This window comes from Symphalangus syndactylus, chromosome 9, assembly GCF_028878055.3.
Source record: "Symphalangus syndactylus isolate Jambi chromosome 9, NHGRI_mSymSyn1-v2.1_pri, whole genome shotgun sequence".
Taxonomy (NCBI): Eukaryota; Metazoa; Chordata; class Mammalia; order Primates; family Hylobatidae; genus Symphalangus; species Symphalangus syndactylus.
Genome location: NC_072431.2, coordinates 112442706 through 112459073, shown reverse-complemented (window position 1 = coordinate 112459073; position 16368 = coordinate 112442706). Strand labels below are relative to the sequence as shown.

Here is a 16368-nt window from a genome sequence, read left to right as displayed (position 1 = left end):
GGCACAGCGACCAGCTGGTTCATCACAAGGTCCTCAGCAGGATCCCTACGATCCCAAGGCTTGGTCCTGGTCTGAATCTTTATAGGAATTCTTACTTTCGGGGGACAGGATGTTTTGCTATTAATTTCTAATTTAGGTGCATTCTGGTCAGAGAATTTTGTTATTAACAGAGATGTGCTTTGTGGATAAATAGGCAGTGTTCCGATAAATAATGTGTATTTCAATAACTGAGCAAGGGGTTAATGAATATTCAACAGATCTCTAATAGCGTTATTAAAATCTTCTAAATATTTCCTTAGTAATTTTCAGTCTTTTTGATTAATTTCTGAAAGTTTCCACCGTGTTCACGGATTTGTCAGTTTCTTTAATTCTGACACTTTTTGTTTCATGAGCTTTGAAATTCTCTTGTTAGATGCATATATAATTTCAGGATTACAATATCTTTCTGAACATGACATGTGAATAAAATCTAACAAGGTTTTATCAGTTAGTAGATGGTTCTGTTTTATCATTACATAATGACCATCTTTATCCCTAATTTTTTAGCTTTATAATAATTTTTTCTGTATAAATGTTGTAATACTAGCTTTATTTAGTATTAGTCTGCAATATATTTTCATATCCCTTTATTCACAATCTTATGTGCCATTATGTTGAATGTATATTTCATGAAAAGAGCACACAGTTTTATGTGTGTGTGTGTTTTAGAATTAAGATTCTAGAATCTAAGATTTTCTGATCTGAATTTGATGTGAGCTCCCGTCTTTTAACATACATTTGGCATAACGTCTGCCACCTTATTCTCTCTTTTCCACACCATGATTTTCTCTGGTCCTTTTTTTCTCATTTTATGTCTTTTGTTTCCTTCTCTTCTCTCTTGCCCTCCTGTTGAGGAAGTTAGATAGACTGTTTCTCTTCCTTTAGTGGTGATCCTTATATTGTTAACATTGGCTTAACTTAAAGCCTAAAGCTAATGCCTCCTTATCTCACAGAGTTTGGCTTTCTGCAGATTATGATATAACTTAAGGGAATTCAGAAACTCTTGTTGCTGGAAGAAAGTTAGAAGATTTTATTCACATATCTTGTCCAATAAGCCAAGGGAATCAGTTGCATGGCAAGCTTGACACAGTAACAGAAATTTTCAGTCAATTGGCTTACCTTTTTTTTTTTTTTTGAGACTGAGTCTTGCTCTGTCACCCACGCTGGAGTGCAGTGGCATGATCTAGGCTCACTGCAACCTCCGCCTCCCGGATTCAAGCAATTCTCCTGCCTCAGCCTCCCAAGTAGCTGGAATTACAGGCACGTCCCACCATGCCCGGCTAATTTTTGTATTTTTAGTAGAGATGGGGTTTCACCATGTTAGCCAGGCTGGTCTCGAACTCCTGACCTCAGGTGATCTGTCTACGTTGGCATCCCAAAGGGCTGGGATTACAGGCATGAGCCACCGTGCCCAGCCTTGGCTTATGATTTTATAAGTCAAATATAAAATAATTTTCCCAGTTACATCTCAATACTGTCCAGTTCCATAACTATGTCAGTTCATACATATATAATTAAAAGGTAGAAGGCAAGATATTAGATTCCATCCTTGTCTTTATTCTTCAATCTTCCAATATTTACACCATAAGTAGTAAGTCCAGCATTTTGCTGATTTTATTTGAGAAATGCGTGGGGCTTTCTAAAGCAATTAGAATTATTTGGAACAACAGCAACACAAAAGGACCATGGGAAAAGCCATTTGGTAAATGTTTTTTTCTCTTTCACTCTGGGGAAACTCAGATTTCATTCATATTTTTTTTCCACTTTAAGAAAACTTGGTTGGGATTGGAGAAGGATGGCAGATTCGTAGTTAATATAGTTTATTGTTAGTATCAGGACTTAGTTTGATAATAGGTACAGGTTGAGTATTCCAAATCCAAAAATCTGAAATCTGAAATGCTCCAAGATCCAAAAATATTTGAGCGCCAATTTGATGCTCAAAGGAAATGTTCATTGGAGCATTTTGGATTTCAGATTTTCTGATTTGGGATCCTTAGCTGGCATAATGCAAATATTTCAAAATGGAAAAATAAAATCTGAAACACTTCTGGCCCTAAGTATTTCCGATAAGGGATATTCATTCTGAACTAATCAACACAAAGTCCTCATCTCCCCAACCACTGAATAGAAAAATTGTGTATAGGCATATTGTTTGTATATATTTACACTCTTATAAAGGAAGTGACCATCCCTTTCATCAGATTCTTAAAAAGGTACATAATGTTAAGAAAGGTTAAAACGCATTAGCCACCACTGTTTTTCACGTTACAAAAACCATCTGACACCTAGCAAGTGCCAGCCCTCATTTTCTGAGTCTCAAAGCTCAATTGCTCCTGGAGAAAATGTGTGACCCCATTTTTGGTATTTGTTTTCTCTTTTTAAAAGCTTCCTTCCTACCAGCTACTTTAACTATGACTGTGGACAAGGGAGATAATGTGAACATATCTTTCAAAAAGGTATTGATTAAAGAAGAAGATGCAGTGATTTACAAAAATGGTGAGTATGTGTTTCATTGCTTTCCTCAGTATGATGTGAGATATCAGATAACATACAACATATTGGATCATTTTCCTATTGTGGTCTTGTGGGCAGATGTTTGAAGTAAAGCTGCTATGATGCAAGCTTTCAAATTCTGTGTATGATAGAAGCCCTCTTAGGTGACATATTTGGTTACTTAAGGATATTAAAGTGGAATTCATATATACGAATGTACATGGTATATGTACATACAATAAAACCCCATCATAATGTGAGATCCCAACTTCAGCCATATAAAATGTGAGTTTCTTTGATTGTGACATTTTTGATTGCAAGGTTTAGGAAATTACCACAGTAAACATGGGAAGCCAATTGTTAGCAGTTCTGGCAGTCCAACGGTGTAATCCAAATGTGTCTAGGTCCTAGCTATGGTTTGGTACCACCCAGTGTCAGTTGCCTGATCCAGCTGGAATATTGATGGGGATCATTCTGAAGTCTGTGAGTGGATAGGACTTCCAGATTGGAGTAGCGATCATAGATATCTCCTGGTTAATTGGTTAGTTGATAGGGTTACCTATCATTTTTCACCTAACTTTGCCTGCCAACTATGTTCACCTCTCCCTGTAGAATGTAAGAACTTAGACTACCCCCATCTTCATGTGTTTGGTGGTAGATCCCACAGACTAACCTATCTGTTCTATCACTATGACTTTCTTGACTATTGAGAGAGTACGTACATTTTCTTGACCATGTCAGGGAAAGCTGATTAAGAGGAGAAACCAGGCAAGGAAGCAGGTATGTTTCAGTGTGACCTATGGTTCTTCACTCTTCCCTCTTACTAGGTTCCTTCATCCATTCAGTGCCCCGGCATGAAGTACCTGATATTCTAGAAGTACACCTGCCTCATGCTCAGCCCCAGGATGCTGGAGTGTACTCGGCCAGGTATATAGGAGGAAACCTCTTCACCTCGGCCTTCACCAGGCTGATAGTCCGGAGTAAGTGATGGAGAGGCCACCACTTGTGATGGTGTAGTTGTTAGGTTGTTAGGATTTTTAGTTGAAAATAACAGAAACTAACCATGGCTTCTTAAGCAAAAACCAGGGATTGGTTGGAGGTTGTATTAGTCTGTTCTTATGCTGCAAAGCAAATGAATAAGAGATAGCAATCATTAGAGGAATGACAGAGAAACCTAGGTATTTAGACCTGAAGACTTAAATATTTAATATTACAAATACTTTATACAGCTGGGGAAAATTCAGGGCAAATCATTTTATTTTCTCAGGGCAAATCATCTCTAATTTCACATGCTCTTTATTAAGACATACCTGAGACTGGGTAATTTATTAAGGGAAGAGGTTTAATTGACTCACAGTTCAATATGGCTAGGGAGACATCAGGAAACTTACAATCATGGCAAAAGAGGAAGCAGACACATCCTTCTTCACGTGGCGGCAGGAGAGAGAAGAATGAGAGTGAAGGAGAGGGGGAAGCATCATATAAAACCATCAAATCTCAAGAGAACTCACTCACTATCATGTGAACAGCATGAGGGCAACTGCCTCCATGATTAAATTACCTCTTACCTCCTACTGCATTCCTCCCACAACAGGTGGGGATTATGGGAACTACAATTCAAGATGAGATTTGGGTAGGGACACAGCCAAACCATACCACAGGGGGACACTAAGGACTCTTAATAAATTGATGGGAAAGCTGAAAAGTGGCCAGGTACGGTGGCTCGTGCCTGTAATCTCAGCACTTTGAGAGGCCCTTTGAGCTCAAGAGTTTGAGACCAGCCTGGGCAACATGGCAAAACCCCGTCTCTACAAAAAATACAAAAATTAGCCAGGCATGGTGATGCATGCCTGTAGTTCTAGCTATTTGACAGGTTGAGGTGGGAGGATAGTTCAAGCTCAGGAGGTCGAGGCTGCAGTGGGCCAGGCTGGTTGAAAGAGCAAGACCTTGTCTCAAAAAAAAAAACAAAAAACTATAAAGCAAGTTCCAGAAAAGATAAGCTTCAAGGAAGAGCTGAGGTTCAGTTGTGGTGGGTCTGGGGAGGTAGGGGAGTGGGCTTTCTCTCTAAGATGCTGCTTTTACCATGTCTCAGCTTCAGCAATGTTTCTTTCACTTCCAAATTGCGAATTTCCAGGATAAATAATCAGATTGGCCTAACATACATTAGATGTCCATCAGCCTAGATCAGTGAGCTATAGACAACGGTGGAGCCACATACTACAAGTTATAGGCACTAGAAGCTCACATTTGTACAGCATAATCATCCATATAAAAAGGGGGATCACAATGAGTAAAGCAGTGTCACTGAAAGGTGTCTGCTCTAGGGGGATGAGTTGGACCTCTTGGGTTAGACTAACATCTACTTAAACATTGCCTCCTGTAAATCCCACACTTCCCAGGTCATTTAACTCATGTGTGATTTTTATTTTCAGTTTTGAAACATCTAAGAGTTAGAACTAGTAAAAACTTTTTCTCTCCATTATAACTATTGAAGTGGGGCATGAATATCACCATTACATTTTCCTATAATTTTTACAGGAACTTCATAAATAGAAAAAAAATGATTTGACCTGAATTTTCCCCTGCTATGTCAGGTTTTCGTAATATTAAATATTGAAGTCTTCAGGTCTAAATGCCTGGTCTTCTCTGTCATTCCTCTAATGATTGCCATCTCCAATTCATTTGCTTTGCATTATGTTCCCTCATTCATTTACCAAAATGTGTTGGTCATAACTCTGTGCCAAGAATTGTGTTGGTGTTGAGAATACAGGATCATAAGATAAATCCCTGTCCTTTGGGTCATTCCCAGTCAGAGTAGGGACATGTATAATTAGCTAAATAAATATTGAAAATGACAATAGAAGTATGAGAAGTGTGGTTCATCTAGTTCATGCTCCATGCTTAGCCACCTCTATGGACATAAAATATAGCAAGGTGTTTTACTGGCAGGACTATTTGGGCTTGAGTCGAGAGGAATCTTTCCACGTACCCAGGACCTGTTTCCTCCTGGATGACTACTGTGCTTGACTTCTATTAAATGTCAGAGCAGCCTTTTTGTAATATGAATCTTAAAAAATATAATTATGATGATAGCAAAACTGCAATATTCAGCTTCTAGTAGCTTGCCTCGCAGCTACCTTTACGTGAAGTTTCTGTGGACTTGGAAGAAGCAAGTGACATCCCCTTTTATTCCACTACTCAGGAGAGTCTGAATGTCAAGGAAGCAATTTGCCTTTATTTCATTTAGCTAGTTTCTCTGGAGTCTGATATAACACCATGTACTAGGTGTACCCAGAGGGTAAATGGGGTACATCTTCTAGGAAGGTCAGACATACCTATACATGTTGATATATAGTTGTTTGAGATAGGAAAACCAAAGTGTTTTTCCTAATCTCTGCTCTCAATGAACACAACAATTCTGACACCAATGTGCACAGATTACTAGGCCACTTCTAGAACTTCTCATTCAGTAGGTCATGGTTGGGTGGTTGGGTGGGGTCTCGGGTTTGCATTTCTAACAGATTCCCAGATGATGGGGATGCTACTGGTCAGAAACCACACTTTGAAAACCACAGCTCCAGCCTATAACCATACCTGCAGCTCCCTGGACATGCCGTGCTGTCTTCCCATTCCTTGTCTTTGCCTGGAAGACACTCTCCAGCCTTATCTTCTTTGCTACTTAGTTGGTCCTGCAGATTCAGCTTGCTTACCATATCCTCTGGGAAGCCTTCCTTTTTGCCCTCTTCTATCCACCAGACAGAGTTAGGTACCCCTTGTCTTTGTTTCTGTCACGGTTTCCTGTTTACATGTCTGTCTCCCATGTTAGACAATTAGCTTTTAGAGAGCAGAGCCTGTATTTTATCTTCATTCACCATTGTGCACTGAATGACCAACACACACAGTAGGTGCTCAACAAAGATTTGTTGAGCGAATGTGCTCTACTCACCACAGCCTTGTTTTCCTTAACAAAAGGATGTGAAGCTCAGAAGTGGGGACCTGAATGCAACCATCTCTGTACTGCTTGTATGAACAATGGTGTCTGCCATGAAGATACTGGAGAATGCATTTGCCCTCCTGGGTTTATGGGAAGGACATGTGAGAAGGGTAAGTCAAGAGACTTGATAAAAAGTAAGCTGTGGATTTAAAAAACCCAAATGTTCATGGGTTCCCTGACCAGGATGTGGGAAAGCCTAGCTATTGTGCCCTCCATAGAGACATGATCCGTGGATATGGTCTTACTAGGTTAATCAACACAAAGTAGTTTTCACACACTTATCATCACTTCAATTTGGGTGAGAAAAATGCAGAGAATAATGAGCTATGTGGCTGTATATTTGGCCAGTCCCCTTAGACCACAATAACTATCTAATCTACTGTCCAAGCAAGGACCCTTTTGAGAATAAAAGGGAGGGACTGGGGAATGTCTTCAGTAATAACCTTGAGACCATGCAGATATAGACCAAGACTATCCCAGAAAAACTGGCTGCCCTATTTTGAGCCCAAGCCCTGCTGCAATAGCAGACAAGAATGGCTGCTGATGGAGCCATGATGTTGACGATGTTTATCAGTCCTAGTCATTTACTGAAAAGGAAAAAACTAAGTGGGAAGACAGAACAAATGCATCCACTATTTTTCTTATGCCCTCTAACCTCCCTCTATTTAAACATGAAATGTAGTATTCTTAAATTTTAATTTCAATAATGCATTCTGTTTATTACAACTAGTGCATTTGCCTTTATTTGAAAGGCTTTCATCTGGGTGAGTCTGATTCTGACATCCTGCATAACAAACCACTGCAAACCTAGAAACATAAAACAGCAGCAATCATTTCCCATCTCTTCCAGTTCTAGGAGTTGACTGGGCAGAGCTAAGTAATTCTTACTCCATAGATGTCCCTGAAGTTACAACCAGATGATGTCCCGAACTGTTGTCATTGCAAGACCTTCCTTCCTCACATCACCTCAGTGGTTAACCTGTCTCCCAGTTAGGATCTCAGCAGGGCCTATCAGCCAGAGCCATGTATACAAGGCCTCCACATGTAGCCTGGACTTCCTCACAGCATGAGGTTTGGGTTCCAAGAGCAAGTGCCCCAAGAAAAAGAGCTAGAAGGAAGCTATTTCTCCTTTTATTGTCTAGTCTTAGAACTCACATAGCAACGCATCTACACGGGATAGTGATAGGCACATGGATTCAATAGGTTTTTAAGAAGAAACGACACAGGCACTACCTCCTGCTAGGAAATGAAAAAGTCACGTTGTAAGAAAAGGATATGAGTTGGAAGATATTTTCTGGGTAATTGCTAGAAAGCACACTATGTCCAGAGGATATCCAAAAGGTACAAGAAGATAAAAAATAATTTTGAAAGGCAAACATTTCTGAAATAGACTGAAAGATGAGTTGCATATTTTCTTTGAATCAAACTCACATCTTGTAACTTTCTCATTCTTTCTGAGTTATTTGAGACTAACATTAATTTTTAACCTCAGCAATGAAGATCTTAAAAAAGGTGTACAATGTTGCATTAGCCCAAATTGTTATCCAAAAATTATGTTTCCAGTACCCTTCACTGAATTCGAGCCCTCCTCCTTCTACTCTAAATCCCCACCATTGTCTCCTGTTACCTTTACTTTCAGTCTTCTCTCTCTGCAGTCCATTTTTGACAAGGGCTGACTTAGCCTATGTATCCCAAAACACAGAAAATTCAAGTCAGAAAATGGTTTACTTTAAATTCCAAGATAATGAAAGCTAAATTATTTAGATTACTGTATAGCCAAAAGATTGAATAGAGGTGAACGTTTTACTTTCCTTTAAGAGATATTAAACCAAAACAAGTTAAACTTGACTCACTAGCTTTTTCAATAAGCTTGTAACAACTTTTATCTTCACACCTTAGAGTCTGAAGATCCATTCTAGTTTTCCCATGCATCCAAACCATTAGGTTTAATGACACATCCAAAGCCAGGACCTAAGGAAGATACCTAGACAGATTACATGAATTACCATGTCACTGTGCTTTAAAGAAGAGAGAGATACTCCTGAAGGTGGTATAATTCACCTTGCTCAGGCAAGATCACAGAAACGCCAATAATGTATTAGAATCGGAACTCATTTTGAATTGCTTTAGGGCAAACTTTGATTCTGACGACTAATTATAAGCCTTGCAAGAATTTATGTAGCTATCAATTTAGCTGTACAAAATAGCAACTTAAAATTTATTAGAATTGATCTGTTTCTCAGTAATTGGTGTTACTTGAACTGTACTTGAAATTAACAGAGTTTAATTTTTGAAGAGTAGCCACCTAAAATTGTGATCCTTCAAAAGTATTTTGGGACGACCTCTTATTCCAAATTTAGCATTCAAAGTCAAGTTCAACAATGAGAACTCATGGACACAGGAAGGGGAACATCACGCTCCGGGGACTGTTGTGGGGTGGGGGGAGGGGGGAGGGACAGCATTAGGAGATACACCTAATGCTAAATGACGAGTTAATGGGTGCAGGAAATCAACATGGCACATGGATACATATGTAACAAACCTGCACATTGTGCACATGTACCCTAAAACCCTAAAGTATAAAAAAAAAAACAAAAAAAAAAACGTAATCCATCACATAAACAGAACCAATGACAAAGTCAAGTTCAAAACTCAGAGTGACAGGTGGCTGGGTGGAAGTCACAATTGAAGAGGTGGTGAGGATGGTGACAAAACTCTGGGGAAATGGCTTGGGACATCACATTGAAAGAACTGACTTAATGCCTGGAGTCAGAGAAGACTCTAGAACAGAGAGAGCAGGTTAGAAGCATGGCTGAGTGAGAAAATGTTGGCTGGAAATGCCCCGTCTGTAAACCCTTAGTAATTCTCCCCTAATCTTTGAGGATATATGAAAATAATTTGAAATTTTTTGTCTTAAAGCCAATTGTTCTGCTTCTTAAATGCTGTCTAACGTGATGCAAATTGTTAACTCATGTGATAAATTTTCCAATGTATCATTCTCACTCGACATCTTGGATGGAAAATATTTGGAAATTAAGTCATCATGCATTTTTCTCTACTTATTTCATAACAAGGGGAAGATTATCATCTAAAGTCATCTAAATGTAAATACCTGGTCAACAGTCTTTCCAGTTTACCAGCATTAATTTAAATAAATGTCTGTAAAACTTGAAAAAAAAAAAAAAGCCATCGTTGCTGGATCTAGAATTTTAGATCTGGACACAGATGGGAATGGAAGCTAAATGGCCTCCGTTAGGTCAGATGGTAACTGTGTGTGAATGAGAAAAACGTGCCTTTTCCTAAAGGTTCTTTAATGCCAGCCACTGGAAAGTTATAATAAATATACAGATCTGTGATGTTTATGGTGTGAATGTTGTCCTCTAGGTTTGTGCACTGCACAAACCTGCATGATTGTGAGTGATGTCCCTGATGTCTGCTCTGTGGGGCAGTTTCATTATCAGTAAAATGGGCCATAAGGGTGTGTTCATCCTACCATGCCACGGCTGAGATTTGACTGTTTCCCATATTCACTAGACTAGGAGAAATGAATCCAAAGAATTATGTATTTCAAAGGGTTGCATATTTGACTCTGAATCATCTTTTCTTTTCCCCCCAAAGCTTGTGAACTGCACACATTTGGCAGAACTTGTAAAGAAAGGTGCAGTGGACAAGAGGGATGCAAGTCTTATGTGTTCTGTCTCCCTGACCCCTATGGGTGTTCCTGTGCCACAGGCTGGAAGGGTCTGCAGTGCAATGAAGGTATGCACCAATTACACCCTTGGACAGAAAATGTTCTAGCAGGTATATAAAGGAGATCCAGTTTGCTGGAAATCACAACATAGGATATACCTGGACTGCTTAGCTACCCACTACTGGACGACAGGATTTTGAATCATGGATGATTACATCCAATGTTAATTATACTTTCACAATAAGAATCTAGACCGCATAGAAAGTACTTCTCATAACTATCATCTGGGGATCTTTACTAAAGCACGGATTCTGATTTGGTAGGCATGGACTGGGGCCCGAGGTTCTGCATTTCTAACAGGCTCCCAAGTAGTTCCGATGTTACTGGTTTTCGACCACGCTTTGAGTAGGAAGACCATAGAAGACTTGTTTTTTTTTTTTTTTCAGTGAATCATAAAATCACAGCTTTAGCCGGGCATGGTAGCACATGCCTGTTGTCCCAGTTATTCAGGAGGCTGAGGCAGGAGGATCCCTTGAGCCCAGGAGTTTGAAGCTGCAGTGAGCTATGATTGCACCACTGCACTCCAGCCTGGGCAACAGAGTGAAACTTCGTTTAAAAAAAAAAAAAATCAGAGCTTTTTTGTTAGATCCAGACAGGATTTGGGGCTCAAAAATTGAAGAAGTTAAAATCTTACCTGCCGTGGACCTTATGCAAGCAGTACTAACATCACCTACTCAGAGTCCCTCTGCCCTTTCTAAAATAAGCTTTCCCGTTTGACCAGGTTCTGTGGAGTGCATCTGACATCCACTTTTCAGTATGCGTTTCACATCTACTATCGCACAGTAGCTCAACATGAACCTGCAGACAAACGTGACAGAACCTCCCTAATGTATATTAATACTGTGAATTAGCCAGAGCTCAAAGGCTTTTCAGTGTTTATCTCACAAAGTCAGCTTTTCCCATATCTGGCACAAAAGGTGGCTACGATGGGGTCCCAGCAACTTGATAACAATGCTCCAGAGCAGAGTAGTTGAGTAGAAATAGAAGCCATCCACATATAGAATTTAAAATGTTCTAGTGTCCACATTAAAAAAGTGAGGAGAAATAGGTGAAATAATTTTGATCTATTAATCCAATATTTTAAAAATATTATCAGTTCAACATGTAATCAATAGCAAAAAGTATTAATGAGATATTTTACACTCCCTTGTTCATAGTCTTTGAAATTTCAATTTGGACTAGCTATATTTTAAGGGTTCCATAGCCACACGTGGCTAACTGTACTGGACAGCATAGCTCCAGGGGCTTGGAGGAGGAGGACAAAGGGGAGAGTTACACAAAAGTTACCTTCAGCAACCTGCAATACCTCATTCGGTTCCCTCTAAATGCTATGTCTGCCCCCCTGGAACATGCAGTGAGCCACAGCAGTGGAGGAATCCCATCTGGCCTCTGAAGTGTGCATCTTAAGGTAAAAGGTGACTCCAGGAAGGGGGCAGATCCCTCTTGTTAAAAAAAAAATTAAAATATTACGCAAACTATAAGCACTTTGCTAGGACCCAGGAGGGGTGCATGCAGGCGGTCTCTAGAACATAAACTTCATCAGCTTCATAGTGAATGTGTCTCTGGGCCCAGGTTTATAAGAGTACATTTCATGAACTCAGCCCATTCCTGGCTCAAGAAATCACCAAGATTTTATGAATAGAACTGTTCTAATATTCTTCCAGGCTCCTTTCAACAATTACTATCCTGTTCAATCCATCCAAAAAGCAGTAGGAAAGCAAGGAGACATTTCTAACAGTAACTACTTAAGGACATGGTCTCCTTTAATAGTCCAGGATTTAGAATAGTCAATAACAGATTGTACATTGGCAAGTTTTATGTCTCAGGGCTGGTTTCTGTCTGAGGAAATAAGCAATAATAGAAATTTTTGAAGCAAATAGTGGGGACAATAAAGAGAACAGGGGAATTCCACTGTGCAAATACGTGATCATTCAAAGTCATTCAGAACCCTTTGCCAGGAAGAAAGTTCCAGTGTATTTTAGAAACTAAAAAAATCAAGGCTTCATGATATTTTGAGGTCTTCTGCCATCCCAACAGAAACTTGATTTCAGTAGTCAGATTTCCTTTATGCTTATTAATTAATTCTCAACCTTTCTACCATCTGCTTTGAGTAAGAAGTTGTGATTAAGTTTTTTTCCAGCTTTATCAAGGTCTAATTGCTAAATAAAAATTGTATGTAGTTAAGGTGCAAAATGTGATATTTTGATATATGTATACATTGTGAAGTGATTACTGCTGTTAAGCTAATTAACATATCCATCACCTCACACAGTTATCTGTGGGTGTGGTGAGAGCATTTAAAATCGCTCAGCAAATTTCAAGTATACAATATAGTAATACTAAGTTTAGCCACCACACTGTGTATTAGAACTCCAGAACTTACTTATCCTACTGTGTAATTAAAAGTTTTTGCCCTTTGACCAACATCTCCCCATTTCCTCCACCCTGTATTCCCTGGGAACCACTATGCTACTCTGCTTCTATAAGTTTGACTTTTTTTAGATTCCACTTATAGAAGAGATCTTACAGTATTGGTCTTTATATGCCTGGCTTATTTCACTTAGCATGGTGCCCTCCAGGTTCATCCATGTCGTTGCAAATGACAGGATTTCCTTCTTTTCAAAGGCTGAATAATATGCCATTATATATGTGTACACACCACATTTTATTTATCCATTCATCCATGGATAGACGCTTGGTCAAGTCCATATTTTGGCTACTGTAAGCAATGCTGCAATGAACATGAGAATACAGATGTCTCTTTGAGATAGTGATTTTATTTCTCTTGGATATATACCAGAAATGGGATTGCTGGATTATATGGCAGTTACATTTTGAGTGTTTTGAAGAACTTCCGTATTGTTTTCCATAATGACTGTACCAATTTACATTCCCACCAACAGCATACAAGGGTTCCCTATTATCTACATCCTTGCCATTCTAGCAGGTGTGATGTGATATCTCACTGTGGTTTTGATTTTCATTTCCCTGATGATCAGTGAGATTGAGGATTTTTCATAGACCTTTTGTCCATTTGTATGTTGTCTTTTAAGAGATGTTGGCTGGGCACGGTGGCTCACGCCTGTAATCCCAGCACTTTGGGAGGCCAAGGTGGGTGGATCACCTGAGGTTGGGAGTTTGAGACCAGCCTGACCAACAGTGAGAAACCCCGTCTCTACTAAAAATACAAAATTAGCCGGGCGTGGTGGTGCATGCCTTTAATCCCAGCTACTCGGGAGGCTGAGGCAGGAGAACCGTTTGAACCTGGGAGGTGGAGGTTGCAGTGAGCTGAGGTCATGCCATTGCATTCCAGCCTGGGCAACAAGAGTGGAACTCCATCTCAAAAAAGGAAAAAAAAAAAAGGAGATGTCTATTCAGGTCCTTTGTCCATTTTTAAATCAGGTTGTTTTCTTGCTATTAAGTTGTTTGAGTTCCTTATATATTCTGGATATTAACCTCTTATCAGGTGTATACTTTGGAAATACATTCTCTTGTTCCATACATTGTTTCTTCACTCTGTTGATTGTTTCCTTTGCTGTGCAGAAGCTTGTTAGTTTGATGCAATCACATTTTTGTCTATTTGTGCTTTTGTTGTCTGTGCTTTTGAGGTCATATCCAAAAAAATCATTGCCCAGATCAATATCAAGAAGCTTTTCCTCTCTGTTTTCTTCTAGTAGTTTTACAATTTCAGGTCTTATGTTGTGTCTTTAGTCAATTTTGAGTTTTGAATATAATGAGATGAGGTTCTAATTTTATTCTTCTGCTTGTGGTAATCTAGTTTTCCCAGGACCATTTATTGAAGAGATTATCCTTTCTCTGTTGTGTGTTCTTCATACTTTTGTTGAATCTGTTAACTGTAAATGTGTAAATTTATTTCTGGGCTGTCAATTCTGTTCTGTTGGTCTATATGTCTGTTTTTATGCCAGTACTGTACTGTTTTTATTACTATAGCTTTGTAATATATTTTGAAATCAGGTAATGTGATATCTCTAGCTTTGTTCTTCTTGCTCAATATTGCTTTGGCTATTCTAGGCCTTCTGTGGTTCAATATAAATTTTAGAATTATTTTTTCTATTTCTGTGAAAAATACCATGGCAATTTTGATAGTGCTTGTATTGAATTTGTAGGTAACTTAGTTGTGATTGATACTAAAAATAAAGAGTGCATTTTAGCTGGGTGAATAAAATACAAGATCAAAACAAATCATCAGAGCCCCAAAAGACAAGCTTTTGCATTAATTTTTGGTTAGAAGCCTTCTAGTAATGTTACAGTTGATCAAAATAAGGACACCCAGTTAACAGAATCCATTTGCCATGTACCAAATTCTAAGAATTGTCCTGGAAGGTTTAGTGAGCTCCAAGGGAAAATAATGCTTCTACCCTGTCCTCCCAGGAGCTTATTACAAGTACCAAAACATAATTTGAATGGCTTAAATATTCTACTACAAAGAAACAGTCTTAAAAAGCTAACATTTTAAATTATCTTGATTTTTAGTTTTTAGCAGTTTAACCATGATGTGCCTATGCATAATTTACTTTATATTTATTCTGCTGAGGGCTTAACAAATTTTTGAATGTGTAAAATTCAACAAATTGGGATAATTTAAACCATTATTTCTTCAAACATTTTGTCTAACCCTTTCTCTCTGATCTTTCTTGGACCTTCAATTACATGTGTGTTAGATGTTTTGTCTCATGAGTCCCTAAGGATTAATAATCATTTTTTTTCCAAACTTTTCCCTACTTTTCTTCTTCAGATGGGCTATCTATTGATGTTGCTTCAAGTTTATTGACTCTTTCTTTTGTCATCTCCATTCTGTTGCTAAGTCCATACAGTGATTATTTGATTTCAAATATTGTGTTTTTCAGTTTTAGAATTCCTTTTGCTTTTCAAAAATAGCTTCTATTTCCCTGCTGAAGTTTCTCATTGTTTCATTTGTTATGAACATATCTTCTTTTACCTCACTGAGCATAGTTATTATAGTTGTTTTAAAATTCTTGTCTATTCCAACATCTGAGTCCTCACAGTTGGTCTCTGTTTATTTTCTTTTCCCTTAAAAAACGGGCCTTAATTCTCCATTTCTTCTTGGGATTGTATCTTGAACATTGAAAATGTTACATTGTGGAGACTCTGGAATATGATATATTCCTTTCAGGAATGTTGATTTTGTTTTGTTTTAGCAGGCAATTAACTTGGTAGGATTCAAACCTCAAACTCTCACTGTTAGGAATCAGGTCAAACTCAGTTTAGTTCTTTTATCTTTAGCTGGGCTGCTTTGAGTCTGTACTGAGCATGCATGGATCAAGGATCAGCCAAAGATCTGGGATTTTCTCTGACTCTTTATGGGTTTTCCCTCTCTTTACAGTGGCTGTGGTTTTCCTGACTCTGTCTCTGATTCATCAGGCCAGTAGACTGCAGGATTTCTTTGGAGTTTTAGCTTCCATACGTGGTGTCCACTGTACCTAACAGTTGGGCTGAAAGCTGAAAATTGGGAAACACATCAGTCCCATCTTCCAAATTTCAGTTCCCCTCCAGAATCTTCCAGGTCTTTTTTCTTCCTATCCCACTCTTAAGTGCTTTCAGGAAGTTATTTTCTAAATGTAGTTGTATCTACAAGAAAGTTGGCAAGATAGGAGCTCATTCAACTTTTTTTGGAGGCATAACTCCCCAGCTTTTTAAGTTCCTGGTAATTCAGATAAAGTACCCCTTACCGTACACAAATCAGCAAAGTTGATGGCTTAGAGAGAAAAATAAAACTAAGCACCTGCAGCCTTAGTTTCCTCTCTTCCCCTGGATTAATACTGGTTTTTTGATGTCTTTGTTTACAGCATGCCACCCTGGTTTTTATGGGCCAGATTGTAAGCTTAGGTGCAGCTGCAACAATGGGGAGATGTGTGATCGCTTCCAAGGATGTCTCTGCTCTCCAGGATGGCAGGGGCTCCAGTGTGAGAGAGAAGGTAAAGCAAGGTAACACTGTAGTCAGGGCCATGTTCAGTATGTCTGAACTGAGCTTTGGTAGTGTGTAATTCTTGTGCCGGCATCCTAAGATCCTCAAGCCTCTTTTGTTTCCATCCAGAAGTTGGGAATAATT

General features: G+C 38.8%; 1 protein-coding gene across 5 annotated transcripts in view; it reads left to right on the top strand.

Annotated features, from left to right (window-relative positions):
* TEK (TEK receptor tyrosine kinase) overlaps positions 1-16368 on the top strand; it is a 126087-nt gene that overhangs the window by 58307 nt on the left and 51412 nt on the right. For 3 of the 5 annotated variants that reach the window (XM_055294012.2, XM_055294009.2, XM_055294008.2), the window contains exons 3-7: positions 2425-2535; positions 3360-3512; positions 6505-6636; positions 10145-10285; positions 16106-16234. In XM_055294012.2, the coding sequence (XP_055149987.1) occupies positions 2425-2535; positions 3360-3512; positions 6505-6636; positions 10145-10285; positions 16106-16234 (666 nt within the window). The remainder of the gene's footprint in view (positions 1-2424; positions 2536-3359; positions 3513-6504; positions 6637-10144; positions 10286-16105; positions 16235-16368) is intronic. The other 2 variants (XM_055294011.2, XM_055294010.2) reach the window with 1 other exon arrangement.